The sequence below is a fragment of the Poecile atricapillus genome, chromosome 7 (genome assembly GCF_030490865.1).
Source record: "Poecile atricapillus isolate bPoeAtr1 chromosome 7, bPoeAtr1.hap1, whole genome shotgun sequence".
NCBI classification, from domain to species: Eukaryota; Metazoa; Chordata; class Aves; order Passeriformes; family Paridae; genus Poecile; species Poecile atricapillus.
Window position 1 is genome coordinate 28360638 of NC_081255.1, and position 24595 is coordinate 28385232.

The following is a 24595-nucleotide window of genomic DNA, read 5'->3' on the forward strand; positions in this document are numbered from 1 at the left end:
GAGACTTGCAGTCCTTGGTAAAGGACTTCATCTGGACTTATCAAAGCTGATTCATGCCAGTCTACCACAATTTGGCACTTGGAGCTCTTGCTTCCTTTCACAACTGGACAGACCTGGTGCCCGCTGGCAGCCAGCAGAGTGGGATGCAGTTACCATGGCACTGGAACACGCAGCAACTTCACAACTGCCACGGCAGCAGCGCTGACCGAGGGACCCACGGAGGGCAAGCAGCAGGTGAATATTTGAGTAAGCACATGCAAAAGCAAAAACAGCAGTAGGGTGAGTGTTCTGCCTCGTAAACATCCTGTGCACAGGTCCCCTGTATGTTCTGTTTTATTGCTCTGGCTGCAAGGAAAGCAGAGGGACAGTAAAACCTGGTAGCACCAGGAGCATACATGGGCACACAGATCCACACGCGCCGCTCTCTCGCCATGACTTTACCCTCTAGCACTGCTGCAGATCTCTGGATCAGTTTGTCAGAGTGACAAAACAGCCAGAATCTGGCTGAGAAAATACCACCATCCAGCCTTCTTTGAGTAAAACACAAAGTTTAATCACTTGAGTCATATCACATGAAGGTACTTCAGTTAATGAAGCACAGCAGCTCATAACAGTGTTTATCTGCTGCACTTACACCTGCTCCCCCCAAGTTTCAAACACTCCTGCCACCTCCTGTTTCAGTTTCTAACACAAATTAGTAGCGAAGCAGTGAGTATCTGATTAGCACAGAAATGGATCCAAAGCAGAACTGGCAATACTAGAGGAATTTTCAAACAAGATGCAAGTGCACAACAGAAGCACAGGATGCCATGTGTGAGCTGAGCAGGGATGTGTGCATGTGGGACTGGCAGCTCCATATGGATGGAGGAACATCTTAGCAATGCTGCAAACCCAAACTGTGGCAGAAGCAGAGGACGATACACTGGGATGCTTAGTGTGCACTTCTGGGCTGCAGTGGAGAGACCCCCCCTGGCCATAAAATTCAAGGTACTAAGCTGCTATTGGAAGATACATTTCACCCCAAACAGGATTTACATTTCCTACTTTGTCACTCTAATTAGTGTTTGCTGGGCAGCCAGAAGAGCTCACCAGAAATCTGGGTTGAGATCAGCATCACCTGGTAAACATTACATTGTTCTGTACATGGAAAAACCTAACCAGCAAACCACAGGCCTCCCAGCTCTCCACACTGCAGGAATGTGCTGCCTTTTTGTCCAGTTTCTGGTACTTCTCACCAATGTTTCCTTCTGTCTGCAGAATCAAATGCCTCCAATGCAACAGAAAACAGAAATTCAGTACTTATCTCTGGAGCCCAGTTCATGCTGTTACATGAATCAGGATGATGTTGAACAGCTGGACAACAGAAAATAAATCACAAAGTTCACACTGATAAATTCCTAGAGTTACTCCAGTTGTGCTATAGGGTACAATTTTGGGGGGTTTGGATTCCCTTTTTCAATTCTAAAATCAGCCATTCAAGTACTCAAGTGTTGCATAAACATGACACTGCAGTAGACAACACAATGCATGAAAGTTATAAATATGAGTAAGCACAGTAGTTACATTTTTTCATCTGACCAAATGTGACACAGTTTAAGTACATGCTCACTTGAGACAAACACTATGAGAACTCATAAATTCCACCCACTGTTATCTCATAACTGATCACAGTGCCACCCAGCATATTTAAATATAGAATATACCCAGTCATTATGCAGAAGATAAAATTGTGAAAGAAATTATAATAATTATCATCATTTATGGTTTAAATATAATTTATATATTACAAAATAAATAATTATAAAAATTATAATAAGGGTGACTCTGATGAGACAAGGACAACACAAAAAGGTTTCAAGGCACAAGAGTCTAAGATCTTATATAAAATGACGACAAAATATCTATCCTGAATTTCTGGTAAAAAGGCATTAAATGCAAAACGTTGGAAGGTTGGCAATTCATTTGTCCTCTCAAACCTTAACTGCCTCACTACATCAAGTGAATAATTTCCCTTGAAATTTCCCATGTACAGCTCTTCCTCTACTGGACAAACAGTCAGCATTGGCTCATTTTCTCTAGGAAAGGTCCAAACCTTTGAACTACCAAGAGCTCTTTATCAACAAACACACACTTGCCAGTGCCCCTGGAAACAGCCTGGTACCTCTGAACACAACAGGTTTCATTTTACTGGAGATGTACAAAACAAGGCCTCCAAGGGCTCAGAAACTCTGTAAAGATGGAGCACAAAGAGAGATACCACACTTTGCAGTGAGAGCAAATCCAGTATTGTCAGCAGGGATAACTGCAGGGGTATCAGTGCTTAGACTGAAGTAGAATTTGGCCTTCACTGTAATGCAGAGTTATAATGAGATAACAATGAGATTGAGGTGATTAACTATAAACAGAAATAAATCCTCCTTGTCAACTGACTGCAAACACAGCAATGCCCTGCTCAGCAAGCTTAGGCCGTTCAATAAATTCAACAGTGAGTGGGGGGTAAGTGACCCATCAGGGTCTTTTTTGTCAAGTTTTTATTTCTCTCCTTTGTATCACCCTTGCAATTCAAATCTTAAAGCCCATTCAGAGTGGCATGAGCACCAAGTTCTTCTCAAAGCAGAAGTATTATTACTTGAGATATAACCAGGACCTTGGAATTGAATTACAGACACTGTTATTGCATCTCTTCTCCAGTCAAATATTCTGCATTGTATTTTAGCATGAGAAGCAGTGCTTTACATCCACTCACCCACAATGATTTTCATTCTTGGGACTCAGCAAGTCCTTAATGCTGCAAATAAAATGAAATCCTTGACTCCCTTACAAGGATCAACCTGTTCTTTTCACTATCATAAATTTCTCCATCTTAATTCTTCATCTAAACAGCAAATCAGAGGATTTCACAACTGTGAGCCTGTAAAAGCAGAATCAGGCCCATTAGTGCTTTAGAGACACCCATCACTATCACATCTATACATTTAATTACTGAACCTTATTATCTCTTTTTTTAGAAACAAGTTTTGTGCAAGCATTCAAGCCTGAAGTCAGCGCTTGCAAGGAACTTGGCAAAACCATGACAGGAATAGGATGCATTGGGAATACACGACTCCCTCATCTGAAATGCATAATTAGCTTTTGGTTAAGTGTGCAATTAACATTAAAATTTACAATCAAATATGATGGTGTTCTAATTTTACCTCCTGTAAATACAAAAAAATAAAATCAAAAAGAAATAACTCAGTTGCCAGTGTTACTTCCTTAAACACCTTCCCTAAGAGGCGAGCTGCTCAAGATCATCCTGTCATCCAGGTGATGCCTGATACAAAAAGCTTTTAAAAACACTGTATTTGCCTTCTGGATGGCTACCACAGCAGGAGGGTTATTTTGGTTTACACTTTTCTGTTTTGTAGTGGTAACTGCCACTCAATATAATTAGCAGTTGTCATATTTCTGTTTTTAAAGATCCAAAAAACCCAGAGCAATGTTGCTTTGTACCCTCTCCCCAGCTGTGCCTGAGAGCTGTAACACATTTCAGACATCCACTACAGCTAATCCCACACCCCAACAGGTTTCAGCAGTTAAGACACCGAGACATTTTTGTTAATGAGAATAAAAAACCTTCATCCTAGCAGTTTAATTCTGATAAACAGCTCCTTAAAAGAAAAATCATACTGCAGCCTAAATATACTGCCTCTGTCTGAACATCACAGCCTTTCTGCCTTTTAATCTGAAGTTAAATTTAATCTCTGTTGCTTTTTACAAGGGGGGTGGAAAGTAGTTTCAACTGTAACATCAGCTGCCAAACCCTGTATTTAGTTATGTTTATTATTAATCACATCAATGTTAAGAGTCCCTTGTGTAGGGTGCCGCACAAAAGTATAATGGAAATGTAATCAAATTCCTCACACAAAGTATGTATTGGGTGGTGTGCAAGTGTTTGGGACTGGACCCTGCCAATGATTTTCTATTAGTTAATTTATGTGGCTGTGCAAAGAGTTCACATAATGAACCCAAACTGGGCCAGCACGAAGGGCCAGAGGCTGCCCCTCAGCAGCTCCCCTCAATGCCACATTGCTCAGGAGTTCTGCTGTCATTTTCAGCACCATTATCCCTCGCCAGTAATGCACAGAAGAGAGAAAAGGAAATTTCACCTTGCTCTTACCTAAAACTGAAATCACTTTTATTCATTCACCCTGCTTCCATCTGGATCTGGACAAAGTGGCCCTCTCTAGCTGCTAGGCAACCTGAAGTCTGCATTAAGTATTAACTGTTTGCATTTGCTAAGAATATAATAATGTTACCTTTGAGATTTATTTATAATAAAAAACCGTACCTAGTCGAAAATATAATAGTTTTCCTCCAGCAAACAGTAATTAGCAACTCTGGGAATAAAAAAATTGGTTAAGAAATGCAGAGAGATTATAAATTGGCTCCTTACAACCCAATCATAAGAAATATGCTTTATATGAAAGTATTATCACAGATGGCAGTGTCATAAAAAAAATCTAATCCAAGAATTGCATTTATGTAGATATATAAATATCTATATAACATATTAATATACTTATGCAAATAATGTTTTTAATTAGATATTAAATTACTACGCCTCATCCAACTACAAAATTAATGTTCTCAATAAAGTTAATTTATTCTATTAACACAACACCACCATTCCTAAACAAGATAGAAAATATCTGAAATTAAAACACAGTCAACTGATCTTGGAGCTCGTTAAAGAAAGGGGAAAAAAAAGACAACAAAATGTTATTTCATAAACCACTCTCTGAACCATTTTACTGTTTCCATATGCAGCAGCAGTGCTGTCATTTTACCTTAAAAACATCATGAATATCTCTATGTCCCACTCCTCTCAAGCTAAAGAGCTATTCCTTTCAAGTTTTTTCAAAGCAGATCATTTCCCAGACTGCTTAGTCACAAGCACAACTGATTATTAAAATATCAATTTGGGTGATTGAGGCGTTAATGTCAACAAAGCAAGAGGCCCATTAATGACACCAAAATCAAACAGAGGAGAACTTGCTTCTGATCATTCCATGTGACAGCTTGTCAAATCCTGATTTGCAAAACACAGACTTCCTCAAACTCAGCACACACACAAATGCAAGATCTCTGGCTTTAAAATGCTCATCAACTTCTGCTAGAGAAACAAAACCAGGAGTCAGACCAGAGAGGCATTTACTGACAAGCTGTCTTTACATGCAGCTGCTTGGCCTTGAAGCAGCGTGAATTATTCTGAGCTTTAACACAACAAAGGACTCTGCAGCTGGGTCCTGCACCCAAATTCTGTTCTGCTGTTTAACATAGGCAACAGGTAATGTAAAGAAAGTCCCACTGATAACAAACCTCTCTGGATCACAGCATTGCAGTAATAACTTTGCTCTCACCTTGAGACTTGCAGAACACAGAACAAGGCTATTTGGCACAGCCCTTGAGCACCTCCAGTCTGCCACAGCCGTGCTCCCTTCAAAGCTCCACAAGCACCCCTGAACTGAAAAAACCCTGGGTCTGTGGACAACATCAGAGGCTCCTAGAAATGCTTTTCTCTGGATTTTAGAAAAATATTTGAAATGGTTAAGTCAAACACTTTTACCTTCTTCACTTAATTTCACATTAAACCTGATTCAGATAAGGCTTAATGCCAAGCTTAGGGGGAGCACAATGGAAAAAATGTCAACATAAATGGAAAATTGTAAGTCAGAGCAAAGGGTTCAATGGAGCCACAGAGCCACACACTCCCAGAAACTCAACAGCAGTTGTAAATAATTTTAAAAAGTAATTGGAAGATAGGTTGGTATGAAAACTCCTTCTTCCTACACATAGGAGCCCGTAGTTTTAGTATGCTAATGGAGCCTGGAGAACACATTGAAATGACAAATGTGATCTCAGGACAGGCAGGAGACAAGCAAGTTCAAATACTGTGGTTTTGATAGAGGCACACAGTGTTTTTGTTAAGGTCCTTGAATCATGATTCATGTCAGGGATCCATGCAAAAAGAGAGAAGAACAGAACACAAGTTACTCTGGAAACTCTCCAACATTTAGGTGTACCTTTTATTAAAAATAAATGTTAAATCAACAGTGATGTTGGTAACTCCAATATTACAGGTCCTATGGATAGCACCCTCTGAGGAATCACCTGACATCTCTTTTTATAAGAAGTTTAAGGTTATCAAAGCCTTTTTTTGCCCCATAGCCCTCTAACAGATTTAATTAAGATTATTGCTTCATACACTTTAATCACAGTATCTTTGAAAAAAACTCTAATATTTTAAGATGTTTTCTGTCTTGCTTTTAAACAACTTCTTAGAAAATTTCACATTCCAAAATTCAGAAAGACCAACTAAATAGAAATCATCTTTAGTTGCCTACAGGGCCTGAAGTAAGAACATTTTTATTGCCAAAACCCTGAATTAAATTAATCCATTTCATATCAGGTGGCCTACCTTAGTTTCAATGTCAGGATTTTACAACATGAAAAGAATCTTTTATTAAATAATTTGTTGTACATTGTACCCAGCAACACAGAAATAAAATGAATCATGTAATTGTAGTACGAAAAAAAGAAAGCACCTCATTTTAGATTCTCACTATTCAAGATCCCCACAATAATAAAAAACCCAGATATGATTACTGTAATTTTACAATAAAATGCAATTATTAAAGAATTATAAATTATAATTATAATGTAAATCAATTAGAAGATTAAGCTCTTAGATGGGACAGAAATTGAGTAGAAATGGGCTGCTGAGCAGGTACATGAGTTACAGGAAGATACAAGTATGTTATAGGAAGATACAAGATACAAGATGCCATAAAATGATAGTATGAGTTGTGTGTAGAGTTCACTCAAATGTAGAGCAGCTGCTTCGAGCACATCAGGACCCTCACCAGCTGAGTGAGACAGTAACACAAAGAAAACTCAGTTTACTGCAGGGACACAAAGGTCCAGCCACACAGAACTTACAACCAACCAAAATCTACACCAATCCCAAAATCTACTTCCAAACAAGCTGGTTTTTACCATCACACCTTTGCTGGGATTAATATAAAGCATCTTTGAAAATGCTGGCACTTACCCAAATCTGCAGCTTCACCCTCTTGTCATTCCTGTAAACTGTTTTCACCTTGAAGTCGATTCCCACTGTGCTCACAAAGGCCGGAGTGAAGGTGTCGTCGGCGTATCTGAAGAGGAAGGATGTTTTACCCACACTGCTGTTGCCAATGATCAGAAGCTTGAACATGTAATCAAAATTTTGGTCTGAAGTATCTTTCTGCCTGAATCTGGCATCTGTTACTGAAGCCATCTAAGAAAATGACAAACATGGAAAAAGAACAGATTTAAGAGCAGTTCAGCATTTGTTTTCCTTAACTGTGTACCATATGTTTAGGTTATCTCTCCACTTTCTAATGTCATAAGCACTGTATCTGCTGACTAAAGAGAAGCACACTTTGAAATCTTGTTTTAAATCCTGGCTTTAAATGTGTAGTGTTCACTCATGCTGGTAAGACTTCCAAACCCAAGAAATACACCTGTTGCACTGCTTTGTGTTTAACAGAATAACAGATGGCTATTGCAGATTGTTCAAATACTCCTGGGGAAACAGCATTCTTTACTCCAGTGGCAGGGTGCCACTTCTGTTGCTCCAATAAACTGCAACCAAGAACTAAAATCTTTGACAGTGCATCCAACCATGCAATTCATCAAGCAGCTTCCAAGGTAAATAAACCTAAATAATTGCTTTTACTTCTTCTATGGAAAATTCACATTTCTAGTGCATGCACCACCAGCATTTTATCCTTAGAAAAGTTCCATCCTCAACAGTTACAGAACGAAAAAAAAGACAGTGGGAAAATATGAAAAAAACCAGGAATTTCACCTGGAAACTTTGAATCCACCCAACACCTATCTACTCCTAAGACTGCAATTGGAATAAACAGCACTGCATAAAATGTGAGGGCTCCGTAGGGGTGCAGACAGCATTTGGAATGGATAAATTATCCCTTTTTGATTCAGAATCAATAAAAAACAACAGCAGACTATGAATCACTAGAGCAGCTAGGGCTGCTCATGGCCCTTAATGTGTGCAGCTCAGACACTTGGTGGAAGGAGGTAAGACTCTGACTTTTCATCTCTGGTTGTACAGAACACAACTACACAAGCCAAATTACAACAGAGGAGGAAAAAGAAACTTTACCTTTTAACAGATATACCACACTTTTAATCTCTCATGCTGTTTGAAACTACCACACATCAAATAAGCAAAGGTCTTGGCTCCTTATAACCAGTCACAGAGCTGGCAAATGGGAGCAATGACAGCACAGGTCTAATTAGCAGCTACTCATCCAAACCAGGCCCTGGGATATTTGTGTGCAGAGTCAAGGGGACTGAGCAGTGACAGAAGTCTCTCCTTCACCCAGCATCCACAGAAGTTAATTTTCTCAACTCAAATTCATAGGCACCTTTGGGAACAAAACTCATTCCAATATCCACTCTCAGAATTCCAATATCTATTCTCTATTTGTGCCCAAATACCTTCCTTCTTCTTTATTCTCACCTGCACACAGGATTTCACCCATTCACTGAAAAAGATCAGCAACAACAACAACACCCCACAAACTCAAACAAAACCAAAACAAACAGCTCAAAATCCACAACTATACAAGAAAATACTATCCCAAGGCAGTTTATATAGGGATGAGATAATTTAACTTAAATTTCCTACAGAGGGGGAATAAACCAAAAGCAACCTACTTTGAACTTCAGTACAATATGCACAATGGTTTATCTCTGATTAAACATGTGCAACTTTCTCACACAGAAAAGGACTGGTGCAGCAGACATTTTGTTCACAGATTGCATTCACAAGGGCAGTTTCTGAAGAAATTTATCAGTAGCTCAATAGTGAGCAGCTGCACTGAAACCATTAAAATCTTCCCATAAGTATTTCTCTGTAGAATACAGTAAAATTCTGATAGACTCTCTTCTGAACTTCAGCTGCTCTTCAGTAAGGCTACAGTCCTTCGCAAGCACTCCAGAAAACACAAGCACAAATTTACTTCTCATTAGTGTATCAGAAAACAGCTCTTCTACCCATGTGTTGTGATTCACAGCAGGAATTTCTAAAATGAAGAATTCAACATCTAACTAACTTCCATTCAGACACTCAGGCCAATGCACTCACTGCCTCCTTATCCTCAGAAATCTCAGCTGCAAAAATTATTAATCAGGTGACTAGTTGATTTGTACCATCACCGCACTGGACAACAGAAAATTTTCTATTTGAGTAATTTATCTTCCCCATACACAGTATAATCTCCACAAATGCCACTGACAACACTTGTGCACTTGCTAAAGAAAAAAAAAAATTAAATCTCTACTTCTCCATTCTATACACACAGGCTTGAAATAGTGAAAAACCTTCATCACTTGAAGCTTGGTCTTTTAAAGATTCAGAGGCAGACCTTTAACAAAGATGTATTGCACTGACCACACAGGAATCAGTATCTTCTTTCAACCCCTGCCTCCCCAGAACCCATCCACACACTCCAAGCTGATCTTCTAACTGAAGCACTGCCGCCTCTATTAACCCTCCTAGATTGCTCTAATCAGAATTGTACCTGGCTACAAATGTGACTTTCAGATCTCAGCTGAAAAAGCAATTACAGAATGTGGCCAGCTTGAGCAGCTTTGTTAGAAGCACAACACAGAGAATAAGATCAAATGATAATGATACTTGCCCAGAACATGGGGCTGTTGTCATAGAAGCACAACCCTTGCTGGCCTCTGTGCTGGCTGAAGATGCTGCAGGTCAGCACCTTGAATCACCAGAGGCAGTCAGAGCACAAAAATTTTAAAGAAAAATTTCTCCATCCCCTTGCTTAAGCTGGACTTTTCCCTTTCCCCTCTAGTGAATGGAGTGAAACCGAAAGGAGTTTCATACTAATTTCTGATTATCTCTCTGATGGCAGATCATTACTGAAGCTGTGCTCCACCAGCACTTGGGCTGGAAGTGTTCACAGGGCTGCCCTGAATTTGTGCTTGAATCCCAAAGCCAGGGAACAGCAGACCTCTCTCCTGGTCCTCTTCCCCTCCCTTTCTCTTCCCACCTGTTGTCTCACTCCTGCTCCAAGCACTCCCTAGTCATGTCAGCCCTGAGGATGCTGCAGAGGGCTGGTTCAGAGAACAGAGAGATCCCAGTTAAAAATAAGTCCTCCTACAGCTTCTCCTGTTTTTCAGGGCTGTTTGTAAAGTTGGTTCAGTTCCTGATCCTGCATGGCTGAGGGAGCCAAGCAGAGGGGACAGAGCAGTGGGAAGTGGCAGCAGTTGCTATGCTACTGAGAGAAAGGTCCACAAAATCACATCTCCTGCAGGCCCTCTGCACCTGGAGGAGATTCTGCAGCAGAGAGAAATGGAGACAACACGCTGAGGTCAGGCAGCTCCTGTCCAAATCACCTGAAGGCTCACACAGCCATTGCTCCCAGGGGATTGTCCTCCCTCCTTGGTCCAAGGCCATTTAGCTGGCAGTGTAACCCCTGCTCCCTGAGCACACAACCACAGATGCTCATTTAGGATGGCTCCAAACAGAGCAGCATCTCTGCTGTTTCACACAAACACACAGCCCAAGGAGGGTTCTCTTACAGGAGACCAGGTCAAATACAGCTGGTACACAGAGGGCAAAGGAGGAGCTCATGACTCTTTCCATTTTGACTGTCTTAGACTAATCCTCAATAAAATACTTATACAGGAAAGATTTTGCTACAGGACATAAAACCCACTACACAAGAGAGGGAAAAGCTGACAATCAGATTTTCCTTGAGATCACTTCAGCATGAGACCTTGCATCATTTAGTTCTTTGCCTGGGGAGCCCTCTTTTTTGTAGGTAAAAGCATACTAATATTGACAATCTTTTTTCCCCACATGCATTAGCAATGGGAGCAAGGTTTCAAACACAGCCACTTCCAACTAGTTTTGTGGGAATAGGCGGTTTTATAGCTCTGAGATACCTTATTATTTCCCTGTTGAGGAAAAAGCCTGCACTGTGAGCTCATCTTTTATTAGACAAAGAAACCACATTAGAGCAGGATGCTGCAAATGCTCTAAAGCAATAAAATCTTAATCAGAGCTTATTAGCCACCAAAGAATATATTCCTAGGTCAAGGTGGCTCTCTCTCCTGCCTTTAGTTTCTATTTTGGTCTAATGAATTTTAGAAGAAAAAAGCCTATTGCCCTAAGACACCTCCATTGGAAACCAGCCTTTGTTGTTTTTAGTGCTCACTGAAATGTGTCACACAGATGGATCCACACAGCTCTGCTCCTCAGTTTGTGAGCAGCATCATGGTGAAGACTCAAACTGGTTTCTAGTGCAACAAAACATCAAAGTCTTCCTGCTCTTAGGAATCACTGAAAGTGGTCACTGTAACCCCTGCTCTGCATCATTTTTTGCCTACAGCCAACTTCAGTAAAAGTTTAAACTGTTGGCTAGAAATCAACTGATGTATCTCATCATTAATTTATTGCCAGGAAGAAAAGGCTAAGGTTGACTTTTAGTGTTGCCAGCTCTTACAGTTTTGGCTACAAACTAATGGATGGCTGTTCTTCTTTATCCTCTCACAGACAAGAAGAAATAGAAATCCGACAATTACCTTTGCAGGTTTTATGTCTCTTTATTAAGACCACATCGGTGTGTTCACACACATCCCTTTTCTACATCCCATTCTCTCACAGCAGTGTGAGAAAGAAGTCTGAATTTGGGAAGGAGTCTCCTTTTCTGCTGTCAGTCACCCCAGTTAACCATGAAACCTGGTGACACTGATGCAACTTATACTTCAAACTATACCCTAAGACACATTCACAAATTCAACTTGTTATGAACCGCTGTATTCCCTGTATTACAACTTCCAGGCAGTTCTAGCAATAAAAACATCTTTTAATATGCTTCATTTTTAAAGCCAAAACTCTAATTTCCTAGATTTGTCTTGTGTTATTTAGGACCAGTAACAATTTAAATGTGACGGTTTAACTGTTTCATCATCACCCACTAACACAAATTCCTTTAATTAGGCAGGTCAGAGGATGGGGTGAAAGCACTCCTCTGTATTTCTACAGTAACAAATGAGAGGTGTTCCTAATGTGCAACATATCTTCTTCTCAAAAACATTAATACTTTGTGTATTTTTTCCACAAAAATATTGGAAAGTGCATCTACATTAAAAATATTCTAGTTTACGAATTACACATCTATGTCAATTTTCCATTATAAAACCTCACTCCTTTATGCGCTCTGTCATTGGAGAATAAATACTGTTTTCTTTTTCAGAAATTAATTCAATTCTGAACCAGATTTCTACCAAACAATGGAATTCTTTTACAGCCAGTGTGTGCTGTCCTAAGGATAAAGCTCATAAAGGAAATAAGGCCACGACCTTAGAGAGTCTTATACAAATGCTGTTCCTACAAGAGAGATTTATCAGAAGCAGAAAACAGAGCATGAGCAATTAACATAACTCCTAATAAACATTGCAAGCAAGTGATAGTTACCAATTTAGATCTATAATCCATGAGAGAGATGAAGGCTTTGCTGTGAGTATATGAATCAAGAGAGTGGTCACACTGTTGAACCTGCGATGTAGAAGCAAAAGGATTACAATGATTATGATAAAGATGAATAATAAGAATATTAGGTAAGGGAATAATGGATAGGCAGGTTAGGCTGGGAACACAGTGCTGTGTAAGATCTGAGCTTCCTCCATCGAAGGTAAAGAGGAAAGTCCTGTAGTGTACAAAGAGAACAGAAACAGGGCTTGTATTAGTGACAGATATTAAGATAACAGCAAACATTTGCAGCTGTCAGTTTAAAGTTTATTAAAGGGAGATTATCTTTATTAATTTAAAATTAAAGTTCCAGATAAATCTCACATGCGGATGGAAAACCTTAGATAGGATTCATTACACATTTCCTGAAGAAAGGCAGCAAAGCAAATGGAACCAAGAAGCAGCTGAAATCCCTCTGTATACATGGGTGTTTTGCACAAAACCTGGATCAAAATCTACCATGCTGCAAAGACAACTGCAATAGGACTTGGAAACATCTGCAACTTACAGCACATCTGCACAAAAATATCTGCCTTAAAGTAATAATTATTCCAGATTTAGAGCAGGAAAACGTAACAGAACATAGTTGTTTTTTTTCATGGCTAATACAATCTAAAGGCCAAGTTTGTGTCTGGTGCATTTCCTCTCCAGTAAGCCAGGGTACAGCACCATTTGTCATCCTGACTTACATTATCTTGCCTTGTGGAGACTGCCAAAACACCTGGGCACACTCGGACCTTATGTAAATAACAGGCTGCAGCTACCTACTCTGGGCCAGAATTTGGATCAAAGACAAATCCTTTCTCAGGATCCACACAATTAATAATCACCTCACTTGGCAACACGACAGCAGCTTGGTCTTGCCCAAAGTATTGCACATTTTTTGGTATCGGTTACATTTCCTCCAGCTCTTACAGCCCTGCCCTCTGCAACAGCTGCTCCCTGTGACAGCCTCTGGCTCACTCTTCAGTAACCTCCAGAACTTGACTTTGGGGTGTCATCTAAATGTCACTCAATTGACAGATCTAGAGCAAAAATAATTCAACTCTCTTAACAGAAAGTCTATGTTCATTACTTTAAAAATGTGAGCTCTTCATCTTGAATGCTTCATCTTTAATAACTTTCATTTATTAATGAGTCCAGAAGTCTTTACAAGAAGATGCTTGTAGTGGGTTTGTTCTGGAATTTACATGCTACAAAAAAGTTCAATATATGCATGACAACTGAAGGATGAAAATCCCTAAGCAATGTCAGTGGTTATTTCTTTTTATTACCCATTTATATTTGGGAACACAGGCTTTATAAACAGCTTTTAAAAGGTTTTTAAGAACTTGCTGGGTGTGGAACACAAGTCAAGAACCAGCAGGTATTACTTTTTTGCCATCTAACTTTACAACTACATTTGGTTTGACTGTTGTTAGAAAGATTTCCTTGAGTCAAACATCAAGCAATGCCTCTCCCATTTCCTGCATGACATTCAACATCCTCAAAGTCCATTTTAGAGCCACAATAAAATTCTCAGGAAGGAGACATTAGTCCCTCTAGTATTATGACAAAAAAAAAAAATTAAGAAACAGAGGTTTGTGCTTTTCTACTCTCTTCCATGAGTGTTGAGTGTTTGCTTACTATCACATGGTTCCATGCCTGTTGGCAAGCACACTACCCCAGAAAATGCAGAGAAAAATATTTAACAGTAAAAAAATCTCCCCAGGTAAAGGGGATCCACTAACTGAATCTATCTCAGCTCTCTCCCAAAGGATGAAAGGAAGAGGGGATTTTTATCTTCCCTATGCCCTAAAGAGCGGATGCAGAGATTTCCACAGTACCCTGAATATTCTGTTGAATTTTGGAATCCCAGAGCCAGACAATTTCTACAGAACTGTAAGCCTAGGCTGACCCAAACTCAGCCCTGTCCCAGAGAACAGTGCACACTGACAAGGCTGATGGCTGTTACAAAACTCACCATCTTCAAAGCCCTCCCTTCCTGTCACAAACAGTGCAGAGATGGCCAAGACATCAGAAATCCGGAATTCAGTCCCCTTCTCATGGGATCTCCAGCCCTGCAGTTCTGCCTCTCTTTCTCAGGAAGGAACTGGCAATAGTGAAGTAATTCCGAGCACCTCACTGCTGAATACACTGAAGTAGCAGTGACATAAAAGCACCCAGAGCAACACACAAGATGAAACTGTACCAGCTCTGCTACAAGACACATTTGAGTCCCTGCTGGTCCTCCCCCAGCTGGAAGGCAGGGCACAGCTACGTTCTGCCCTGGGATACAGCCCTCCATGGAAAAAGCCATGACCATGCTTCCACAGTGGTGGAAGGGAAGTTCAGACATGTGATGGCACTCACCCTGTTTGGAGTTAGAGTGAGGCCATATGCAGATTCAGACAGACACTCCTCCACCAATGAGCAGGAGACAGTTACAGATTTTTCTGCATTACTGGGTCTAAAACCTTTCATTTATAGGTAAAAACAAGCTGCTGTCCTCACCAAATCAAGTGACCAGGGACTGGAATTGTCTTGCAGAAACCTCCTGGAAACCAGAATTACACAGAGACAGGGCCAGCTCAGGATGCCTCTGCAGTGCAGAAGTCTAATTTGTTGCCTTTTATCCTCCTCTTCCAAGCAGAAAATCTGTGATGAATAAGTTAATTCATTTCTCTGCACTATGATGTTCTCCCATGCTGCAAAGTAAGCCACCTGCTAACTGGGATTACAACAAGCACCCTCACACTTCCCATTTTTTAATGAGCTAATACTTTCAAACATAAATCTTATTGCTTATTTCAAATATCAAACACCACTGCACTAAGCTAAGCACACATTTGCAGGAGCTCACTAAATATGCAGAACCTGAAGCACAAGATACATTTTTACAGCAAAAAGCATACCTGAAATGACCAGTTCAGGACATTTCTCAGCACTAGCCATTGAGAACTACCTCAAAAAAACCTGTTTCTTCAGCCCAACCAGTAACAAAGAATACACATGTACCTGCTGGGGAGGGACAAGTGGAAACGAGAGCCCTACCCTGCCACCACAACCAGCCAGTGTGATGTAAGACCCTGAATTGTGATGCTGCGACCTGCACATTTTAATGTGGAGCTGCATGAAAACATATGAAAATGAAGGTAGGAAAAACCATGTCTGAACTACACAGCTAACATAAATACTACATGACAACCATCCTGTTAACAAATACTAAATGCATTGCTTTGCTACATACAAGAACTATTGTTACTAAAACCTACACCTGATAAGTCTTCTCACTTTGTCACCTGAAAATATATTGCAAAGAGGGCATCACGATTTTGTCAAAATTGCAAAAGAAGCTTGATTTTAATTTGGTTCATTTGTCTCTCTTGTGACTTATACAATAAATTGTTCTGATAAAACTGTCCTGAAGGCAGTGAAGTCCCAATAAATGCATACACAACCACCTCCAGAATTGCAAGCACAAATAACAGGAAATAAAAGCCTTTTAGTTACACACTGCCATACAGCAGTGTATGGATTCAATTTTGTGCCCTCTATAACCCAATATCAGCGCTCCCATGATCTGAGCACAGTTACAAAAACACAGATCAAAATTATATTTCCAATAACATTTTTACGTTTGGAGGGAAAAAACCCACAAACGTTCACAAGAGAATGTTTTTTGGACCTAGAGCTAATCCAAGCAACTCTGAAGCCCTGCAAACTATTATTTGCACAACTGAGAGTGTAGCACTAGGTGAGGAGTAAGTGATGAGAAACAAAGCAGGAGAAGTCAAAACCAGATTTGCCACCAAAGAATTTCACAGAAGCATGTTCTGAGACCACGGTCTTATATCGTCTCAGGACCTGGGAAAATCCACATAAAAATTATTTCCACACCCCCCCCCTTTTTTTTTTTCTTTTTTGACAAGTTACACTTAATTTAGGTCAGATCAACCTGATGCACTGCATAAGCACACAACATGTCGTTGCTTGTTAGAAGGGAAGGACAGCGTGGAGACAGAACCTTGGGAGGCAAAAAGGTGGAGCCACTCGTGCCGGTGCTGGCGATGCCGCTGCGGACCCCCAGGCTGCTGTGACCGCGCGCATCACCGACACTGCCGGGCTGCCGGCAAGAGCGGGGAAAACAGCGGGGAAAAACCAACGCGTCGTCCCAGAATGCACGGCAAAAAAACCAAACATGCGTTTGGTACAGCATGGGTACAGCATGTAAGCTGGACAAACCGGAGAGTTTATACTTTTTGTGAACTAGATTAGAAGATGGATCCGTTTGGCTTGGTGCGGCGAGCTCACTGCCCGGGGCTATAAGGCAAGTCCGCTTGTTGTTCGGCCGGGCAGCGGCTCTGCGGTGAGAGCTCGGGCGGGCTGGGCAGTCCGGCAGCAGCGGGTCCCTGCCCTGCCCCGAGCAGCCACGACGACAGCGGGTGCCGCGTTTCCCGGCAGCGCTCCATCGCCGAGCACTTGGGTTATCGTCACCTGCTTCCCCTCCCCGAGCCGGACACTGCCCGGGGTGACGGGAACGGGCTGGTTACGCACCAGCTGGAGAACAGCTGGGAAGGCCCCTCTCTCCCGCCGCGAGGCTGAGGGTATTTTAGAGATAAGGCAATATTATATAGCCTCTCATTGCTGGGAAATGTTTATTTTAGAGATAGAACTGCTGTCGCCCTCTCCGCCCCGCCGCTCCCGAGGGCTTCCCGTTACACCACACCTCGGGGCGCGCAGCACCCACCCGGCGCTCACCCGCCGGGCACCTCCTGCTTCCCGTCCCGCGGAGCCCGGGGACAGCCCCGACGCTCTGTGCGAGGAGGAGTTTGTGGGTCCCGGAGGCACGGAACACCGCCAGCCCCCTCCCCGCCACCTTCGAGGGGAAGCAGCCCCGACGACGCGGGAGGAGCCCCCTCACAGGGGCCGCGGCTCTTACCTGCGGCGGAGGAGCGGCCGAGCCGAGCCGAGCCGAACTGAAGCGAGCCGAGCCGAGCGGACCCGAGCCGAACTGAAGCGAGCCGAGCCGAGCCGAGCGGACCCGAGCCGAATTGAAGCGAGCCGAGCCGAGCCGAGCCGAATTGAAGCGAGCCGAGCCGAGCGGACCCGAGCCGAACTGAAGCGAGCCGAGCCGAGCCGAGCGGTCCCGCGCCCGCTGCTCGCGTGGCGGGAGCCGCCTCCCCCCCCCCGCCCGTACCTGGGGCGGCCCCGAGGGCGGAGCGCGGCGGGGGCGGGGGCCCACGGGAGCGCGGGAGCGGGAATCGCCTCAGGCGCTCCTGGAACCTCCCCGGGCCGGGAAAACGTCCCGGGTACGACCCAAACTTGCCGTTCTTATCGCACTTTCCGCACGGGCTGGGATTCTCTTCAGAAGCACTGTTAACTCTGAAGCCTGGTGATGGCTGCTGTGGCATCAGGCACTACATTTCTACTGCTGAGAAGACAAAAAAAAAAGGACAAAAAGCAGTGGCTGCGATCTAAGTCGTTCACATGAAGGAGGTCTGATGAAGAGGTTGTGGTGGACCCTCTTAGCTTTAAAACCCTTCAGACCCCAGAGAGATCTGACTGTGGTCTGTTCCTTTCGAGGAAACCAAAATAGCCTTTAGAGATGATGCCCTAGACAGAATAAACAAAATACTGGGTTTTTAAGAACATATTAAACATTATGTGTGACATAAGTAAGAAGGTGCTTCCGTAACAACCAGCAAAGATAGCAGGATTTAATCAAGTAAATTTGTGCCTCAGCACAAATACAAGGTCTTGTTGGGCCCCAGGAGAGAGGTTCCTTGTGAGGGGAGGCCAGAGCAGGAGGTGCTTAAAAGTACTGGATTTGCAGGGTTTCTGTCTTCAGGCAGCACCTCTGAACTCAAACCCCTAAAACTTGGGGGTGCAGATGTCTCTTCACCCTGCTATGTCCTCCAGAGCACTGCTGCTTTCTTCTCAGTCTCATTGTGTCTTTTGTTTGATGTACAGCACTTTGACTCAGCTTGGATACTGCCCACACAGAACAGGAATCATTTTGTCCTCTTGTAAAAGCTTTTTGCACATCTGGTGATCCTCAGCATCTGATCCTCCACTCTGATCTTTGGTGGTCTTCGGACTGGCTCGTAGGTCAACAAGCCCTTGGAGCAGCTTGAGTTTTATAACAGTTCATCCACTTTAAAGAGGACTGACGATTTATTGCTACATTTTGCCCAGGGCAGTTGACTTGCTACCAGCATCATGAGAATATAGAAAGCCAGGGAGCACAGTAGTACTGTATGACAAGCATATAGCTAAGGTGAGTATTTTAGGAACAATTACAGGAGAGATCCTGAGCAGCTTTAAGGAACACATCTCTGCAGATCAGAGATGCCATACAGCTTCTCCATTTTACTCAAGTCAGAGCTACCTGCCCAGTGGCCCAGGGGACAATTCTACCCAACATGAGAGTAATTTTCTACCCTCATTTAGAATGAAAATGTGCATTTTCCATCAAAACCCCAACTAAAACTACTGTTGTATAAACCAGGACCTGATTTAAGCCTTAAGCAAAGTATCAGCTTTGTGCAGGCAACTATATATAATCAACAGTGTAACTAAATCCCAAACTCATTGCAACAAGTATTTCAAAGGCATCCTAGTATTCTTGACCCCTAAAAAAGTCTTGCTAGCTCCTTGCAATCCTCTTGCTGCTCTGGGATAGCTGATCTCTGCCTTTGCCAAAACCTGACTCGTCAACTCAACATGGGTAGGGCTCTTCTCTCAGTCTGCTGACTGATGCTCAGCCTAGAAAATCATGATCCTACAGCCCTATAAAGCACCAACACAGAATGCAAGTGGACATGGGCAATACCTGCACCCTTGATGCAAAGGACAAATCATGGTTGAGGTTCACCTGCGCATCTGGTAGTGATCATGTGATTTGATACCCCATAACTGCAACACAAGCGCTGAGCCACTGTTCAGTCCTAATTTCCAAAGGCTTTTCCAGACTTTATGCCATCCCTGAAATGCCAGTGTTTACCTACAAGCCCTTTCTTAGTCAGGGATAATCAAAAGAAGGCAGGTAATTTGAAGACAGGAGAATATGTAGTGATTTTTGCTGTCTATCACCTTTCTTAGACATGTTTCTATAATTTATGGAGTGAATATTTTTTGCTCTCCTAGTGCACTTCCCTTCCAGGTTTTAATGTTGTACAGTCATGAATTGCTGACACCACTTCCCGTGGGGGAGGTCTTTGTTATTTTAGATTTATAGATAGGGAAATAAGGAAACAGGAAAGAAGTCCCACAAGCACATGGAGGTGGAGGAGTTGATGCTGTGCTTTATCTTGTTTTCTGACATGTGGATCTGTCTCACTCTCTCACAGCAGTCATGAGAGCACATTTATCAAGCATGATATACATACTCTACTACTCTCTCTACATTTTAAATCCAAAATGCATCCTCACGTAGTGCAATTGATCTGAAGAAACAAATTTAATATTTTCTAAAAGGGAATTAAAAAATTAATTCATCAATTTATGTATTTATTTATTTATTCTTAATGCAAGAGCAACACCAAAACAGTTAAATCAGCTGTTGTCCAGGCAAACCAGGTAGAAACAGGACAGAATCCACAAACAAAATCCTACTTGTTTGAATAGGCAGCACTCACCCAGGTGCTTCTCCACTTCAGTGAGGAATAAAGAGCATTTAAGGCCCATGCTGTGTCCCCAGGATGTGTGCAAATTTCATTCCCTTTAGCAGGGTTAATGCACTAATGCACCCAAATCCCCACAAATGGCTCTTTGAACACTGGTCATAATAGCAGAAATAGCACAATAAAGTGGCATCCAAATTTGACTGTGCTGCCAGTACAGCTTCTTTTATGCACAGCATGTTATGTTGTGACCTGAAACACTCTCAAAAAGCAGGGAGAACATCTGAAGCTCTTATCAATTAATATTTCTCCAGCACATCTACCTACTTCATGCTGTGCATGTGCAAAGTGCTCCAAAAATGAGTGTATACCAGCAAATAAACTAATCAGCATCCAGTTACCTACAGCCTTAGCCAAACTCAGTCCACACACTCTTGCCCCTTCAGCTCTGCTCCAGATCCTCCCTTGCCCTGACTTGGAGTGGTAACAATGGGATCATGACCGCTTGAGGGTGGAAACTCTAGGAAGTTGGCTCCCCTTCACTCCCCACATCACCGCAGAGACATGGGAACGGAGGAGGAGATTCCTGTGTTGACTGGAGGAAAACAGAACACGGGAGCAGCCCCCAACCACTTGAGATCCTGTGCCCAGGTTGTACCCTGCCTGCTCCCAAATCCTGCCTGCTCCCCCCATCCCGCCTGCTCGCACATCCTGGCTGCTCCCTGCACTTTTCCTGATGCCTGTGTCCCGTGCTGGGATGAGAGCCAGCACGGGGTGGTGTGTAACAGCCTCTCTCACTGTTCTGAGCCAGAACCTGGAATGCTGTGAGCACAGGTCAACCAGTCCCTGCTTCCAGTGTAGTTATGAGCAGAGAACTTTGGGGTCTCTATTTCTTTTTTTTTGTCCATAATCAAAGGAACTTCCTGCAGATTTTGCCATCACAAATTACATTTTTCACATCTTGGAGAGGATCACTCAAATTTTGGTCCCTGTTCCCACTGCCTGTGACAGGTCACAGGGGCAGGCTGGCACCAGTCAGTGAAGATTCCTCCTCCTCGGATGGTGCTGACGTGGTGGCACCGGGCTGGCGCTGCAATGGCAGGAGCGGTGTTCCCTGGACAATGGCAGGCCTGGGAACTGTGCACAGCCACACCTAGCTCTAGAGTAACTTTGAGAGGAAAAACAAACTGAGATTATTTGACTAACTGCTTAACAAATCAGCACCTGATTCTTCGAGGAGGAAAGTGGGAATAGGTTAATATGCCAAATAGTTTTGAGACAAAGTGACTTTTAACATTTAGACAGACCTTATTGTTGTTTCCTGGTTCCCTCCAGGCAGCAACCTTCCCTCTCCAGTCAGTGCCAATGACAACTTACACAGTGGTCTGGAAAGGGGATGCAACCTTTAGAAAAACTTCATCGTTGGCTTTGCTGTCTTTAAAATGAGCATGGATTTGCAGTGAGTTCCCCTTTTCATCCTGCTCTCTGGAGAGAGCTCTGTTCCCAGTAATTCCATCTTTATTGCTTTCTGAATCTCCACCTTCAGGCCTCAAGTTTAGATCCACCTATAGCAATGGCTGTCAAAGAATAGCCCTAGAGTGGTTCTCCTGGCTGGACAAACCCTGATTTGCAGGTCAGCTGCAAATAAATATCAAAGCATAAGGTAAATGCAAATACCTCTCCTCTTGCCAAAAGTTAAGAGAAGTTTCATGACATCTAACAATATCGTATCACCTCATATTCATAGGGGTTTAATAGTGTTTCACTTCAGAGCTATTCATTACAGGAGCTCTAAGTGAGCTCTGAGTGAATGAAACTCATTAGCAGTTTGATACAGGCTAGGCACGATGGCAAGCAGACAGCCACAGGGACAAAAGTGTGTTTGAAGTAGATGACTCCTAAACTCAGCATGCCAGGATAACAGATGGGACACTCTGTCCATGCAGGCATTCTTGGTTGGTGCAGTTTTGCTCCCTGCTGCTAAACATGGCAAAGGAAAGGCTTCCTGAGTCTCCAGCTGACACTTCCTTAAAGCCTGTCCAGCCTCAGGTGCACAAAGCAACCTCTGCTCCCAGGCAGCCAGATGGGGGCTGCAATCCAGACACTCCCTAATTAACTTTGGGGTGTTTTTCCTCTGTAGGTTGCTTCAGGAAGAAAGGGAGCTGACAGCAAGTTTGTTTACATGAGACTGATTTGGCCTGGTAGTTCTCTGGGTATGTACTAAGAATTTTGAAGTGTCTTTAGGTTTTTTATCACCATAGAAGGAAGAGAAGCTGAGAATCCAAGGGGATTTCTAGATGCATCTGAAGAAGTGATAAGTTACTGCAAGTCATACACAGATGGGAAGCACAAGAAACAAAACCAATCTGAAGCTTTGGTTACTGAGCAGTACTGCAGTATAAATATGCAGTTTATATGTTAACTTCAAACACAGCTACAGGAAACACTGACCAGCAAGCAGCTTCTCTAAGCCCTGGGGACTTGTTTGTGTGCACAAAGTCACACAACATACAAAAAGCAACTGCTGGGTGGATCCCTCTGCACAGAGCAAAATGCCAACCATCTGTACCACCTTATCAAGATCATGAAGAAGGATGTAAAGAATCTGCAGTAGGAGATAGCAACAAATTTATCCAGATATAAAACTAACAGGTAGGAAAGAGGAAAAATACTTAAGTGACAGATTAAAAGAACGTTCACCCTGCAATCCAGAGACGTTTAAACAGCTTTTACACAAGTTAACCAGTTGTTCCTAGAAATCAAGCTGTGACAGCATATAAATCATATTCTACTGAGACCCCAGTTAGACACCAAGCAGGGTGGCAAGTGCCAAGCTCCATCCTGCTACAGACAACAAAAGCATGGTCTAGAAAAAAGCAAATGGAAGAGAGGGCAGAGAAGCTGTACCAGCTCACCGTGTCTGAACATACAGAGGGTAGAAAGGATTGGAGAGAAAGGAGGCAGCTGAAAAACAAAGGGAAAAGGGTAATGAAATAAGTTTTTCCTTCCAAAGTACTAATTCTGGAAGGCATGAAGCGCTAAGGAGAGAAGATGTGTGAAAGAAGATGTGAAGGAGGATAATTTTGAATCAGGGTGGTCTTAAATGTAAAGGATGAACCACATTGTTCATACCTGTCACTGAAGGGACATGTCTGGGGATGAAGAACTTTCTAAAAATTACTTTGAGGCCACATTGCTTCAGGCATCAGAGCATTTTGCAAAGGAAGGGACACTTGATGTACATCCCAGAGGCTGCAGCTTCACTGCAGAGGTAAGAGCAGGGCAGAGCTGCTGGAAAACTGTGTGTGGAAACACACAGAGGTGCACCCTGCTAATTTGCATCAGAGATTGTTTTTTAATTATGATTTGTTGAATCCTATCCCAGATGAACACGCAGAGTCCTCCCCCTGGTGGCAAGTAAAAAAGCCATCGCAATGATTTTTTATGTCAATCTGAAGCTCTAAAGAAAATGAACATCAGATGGGAACTATTTTTTATTTGATCAACTGATAGAGCTGGGGGGTGAAATTAATATTTTGCACAACACAAATCCTTTTTTTAAGCTTATATAGATTTACTTTGAGGCTGATATGAGAGTAGCTGCTGAGTTCAATTCCATTGTTAATTTATTAGACAATTTGCAAGAGAAGCAGAGGATAAGGCCTGTAGAGTAACTGTTAGCAGCTGAGCAGGGTAATTGCAATGCGCAATAATCCCATTAATTCCACTGAGTCCTTGTCTTTTAGTACCCAGTTGAGTTGTGGGCCTAAAATTCCTTAGACAGACTGGTCTGGAAAGTAAAATTCCTAATGCTGCTGAACAGTAAAAATGGATTCAGGAGACAAGTTGGGTTTATTGTATAAACAATTTCCCCCACCTAATGCCCTCAGATGGCTTTTTGAAAAGTACATGTAGAAAATGATCTCCATGTTTGTTATAGAAAGTTATGGCAAGTGTCTTTTGAACAGGAATTTTTGCTTGAGAAGACTAATTTGATGGCTGAAGGGAGAGCAGTAGGTGGTGTTTACTTTGGCTTTATATGGCTTTCAACGCTGTCCCCCAGAGCATCCCTATCGACAAACTGATGAAGTACAACCTAAATAAATGGGCAGTGAAATGGATGGAAAACTGGGAGAACAGCTGGGCTGAAGAGGGTTCATCATCAGTGGAGTAGCCTTGGTTGGTACTTTTTAACACCTCACTCTGAGCAAACCCAAAGATAACATAAAGCTGGAGAGAGGAGCTGCTATCCAGGTAACAGTGGTTGTGCTGCCACTGAAGACCTTAACAAGCTGGAGAAATGGGCAGAGAGGGTTGTCAGGAGGTTCAAGAAAGGGAAACTCAAAGTCTTTCAACTGGGGAGGAACAACCTGTGCACCAG

General features: G+C 42.5%; 1 protein-coding gene across 1 annotated transcript in view; it reads right to left on the minus strand.

Moving 5' to 3' along the window:
• The window catches only part of RAB3B (RAB3B, member RAS oncogene family), a 50995-nt gene extending 33336 nt beyond the window's left edge, over positions 1–17659 (minus strand). The window contains exons 1-2 of the mRNA XM_058842529.1: positions 17532–17659; positions 7094–7321 (exon numbers count right to left, since the gene is read on the minus strand). Of these exons, the coding sequence (XP_058698512.1) occupies positions 7094–7321 (228 nt within the window). The 5' untranslated portion in view covers positions 17532–17659. The remainder of the gene's footprint in view (positions 1–7093; positions 7322–17531) is intronic.
• Positions 17660–24595: the final 6936 nt, after the last annotated feature.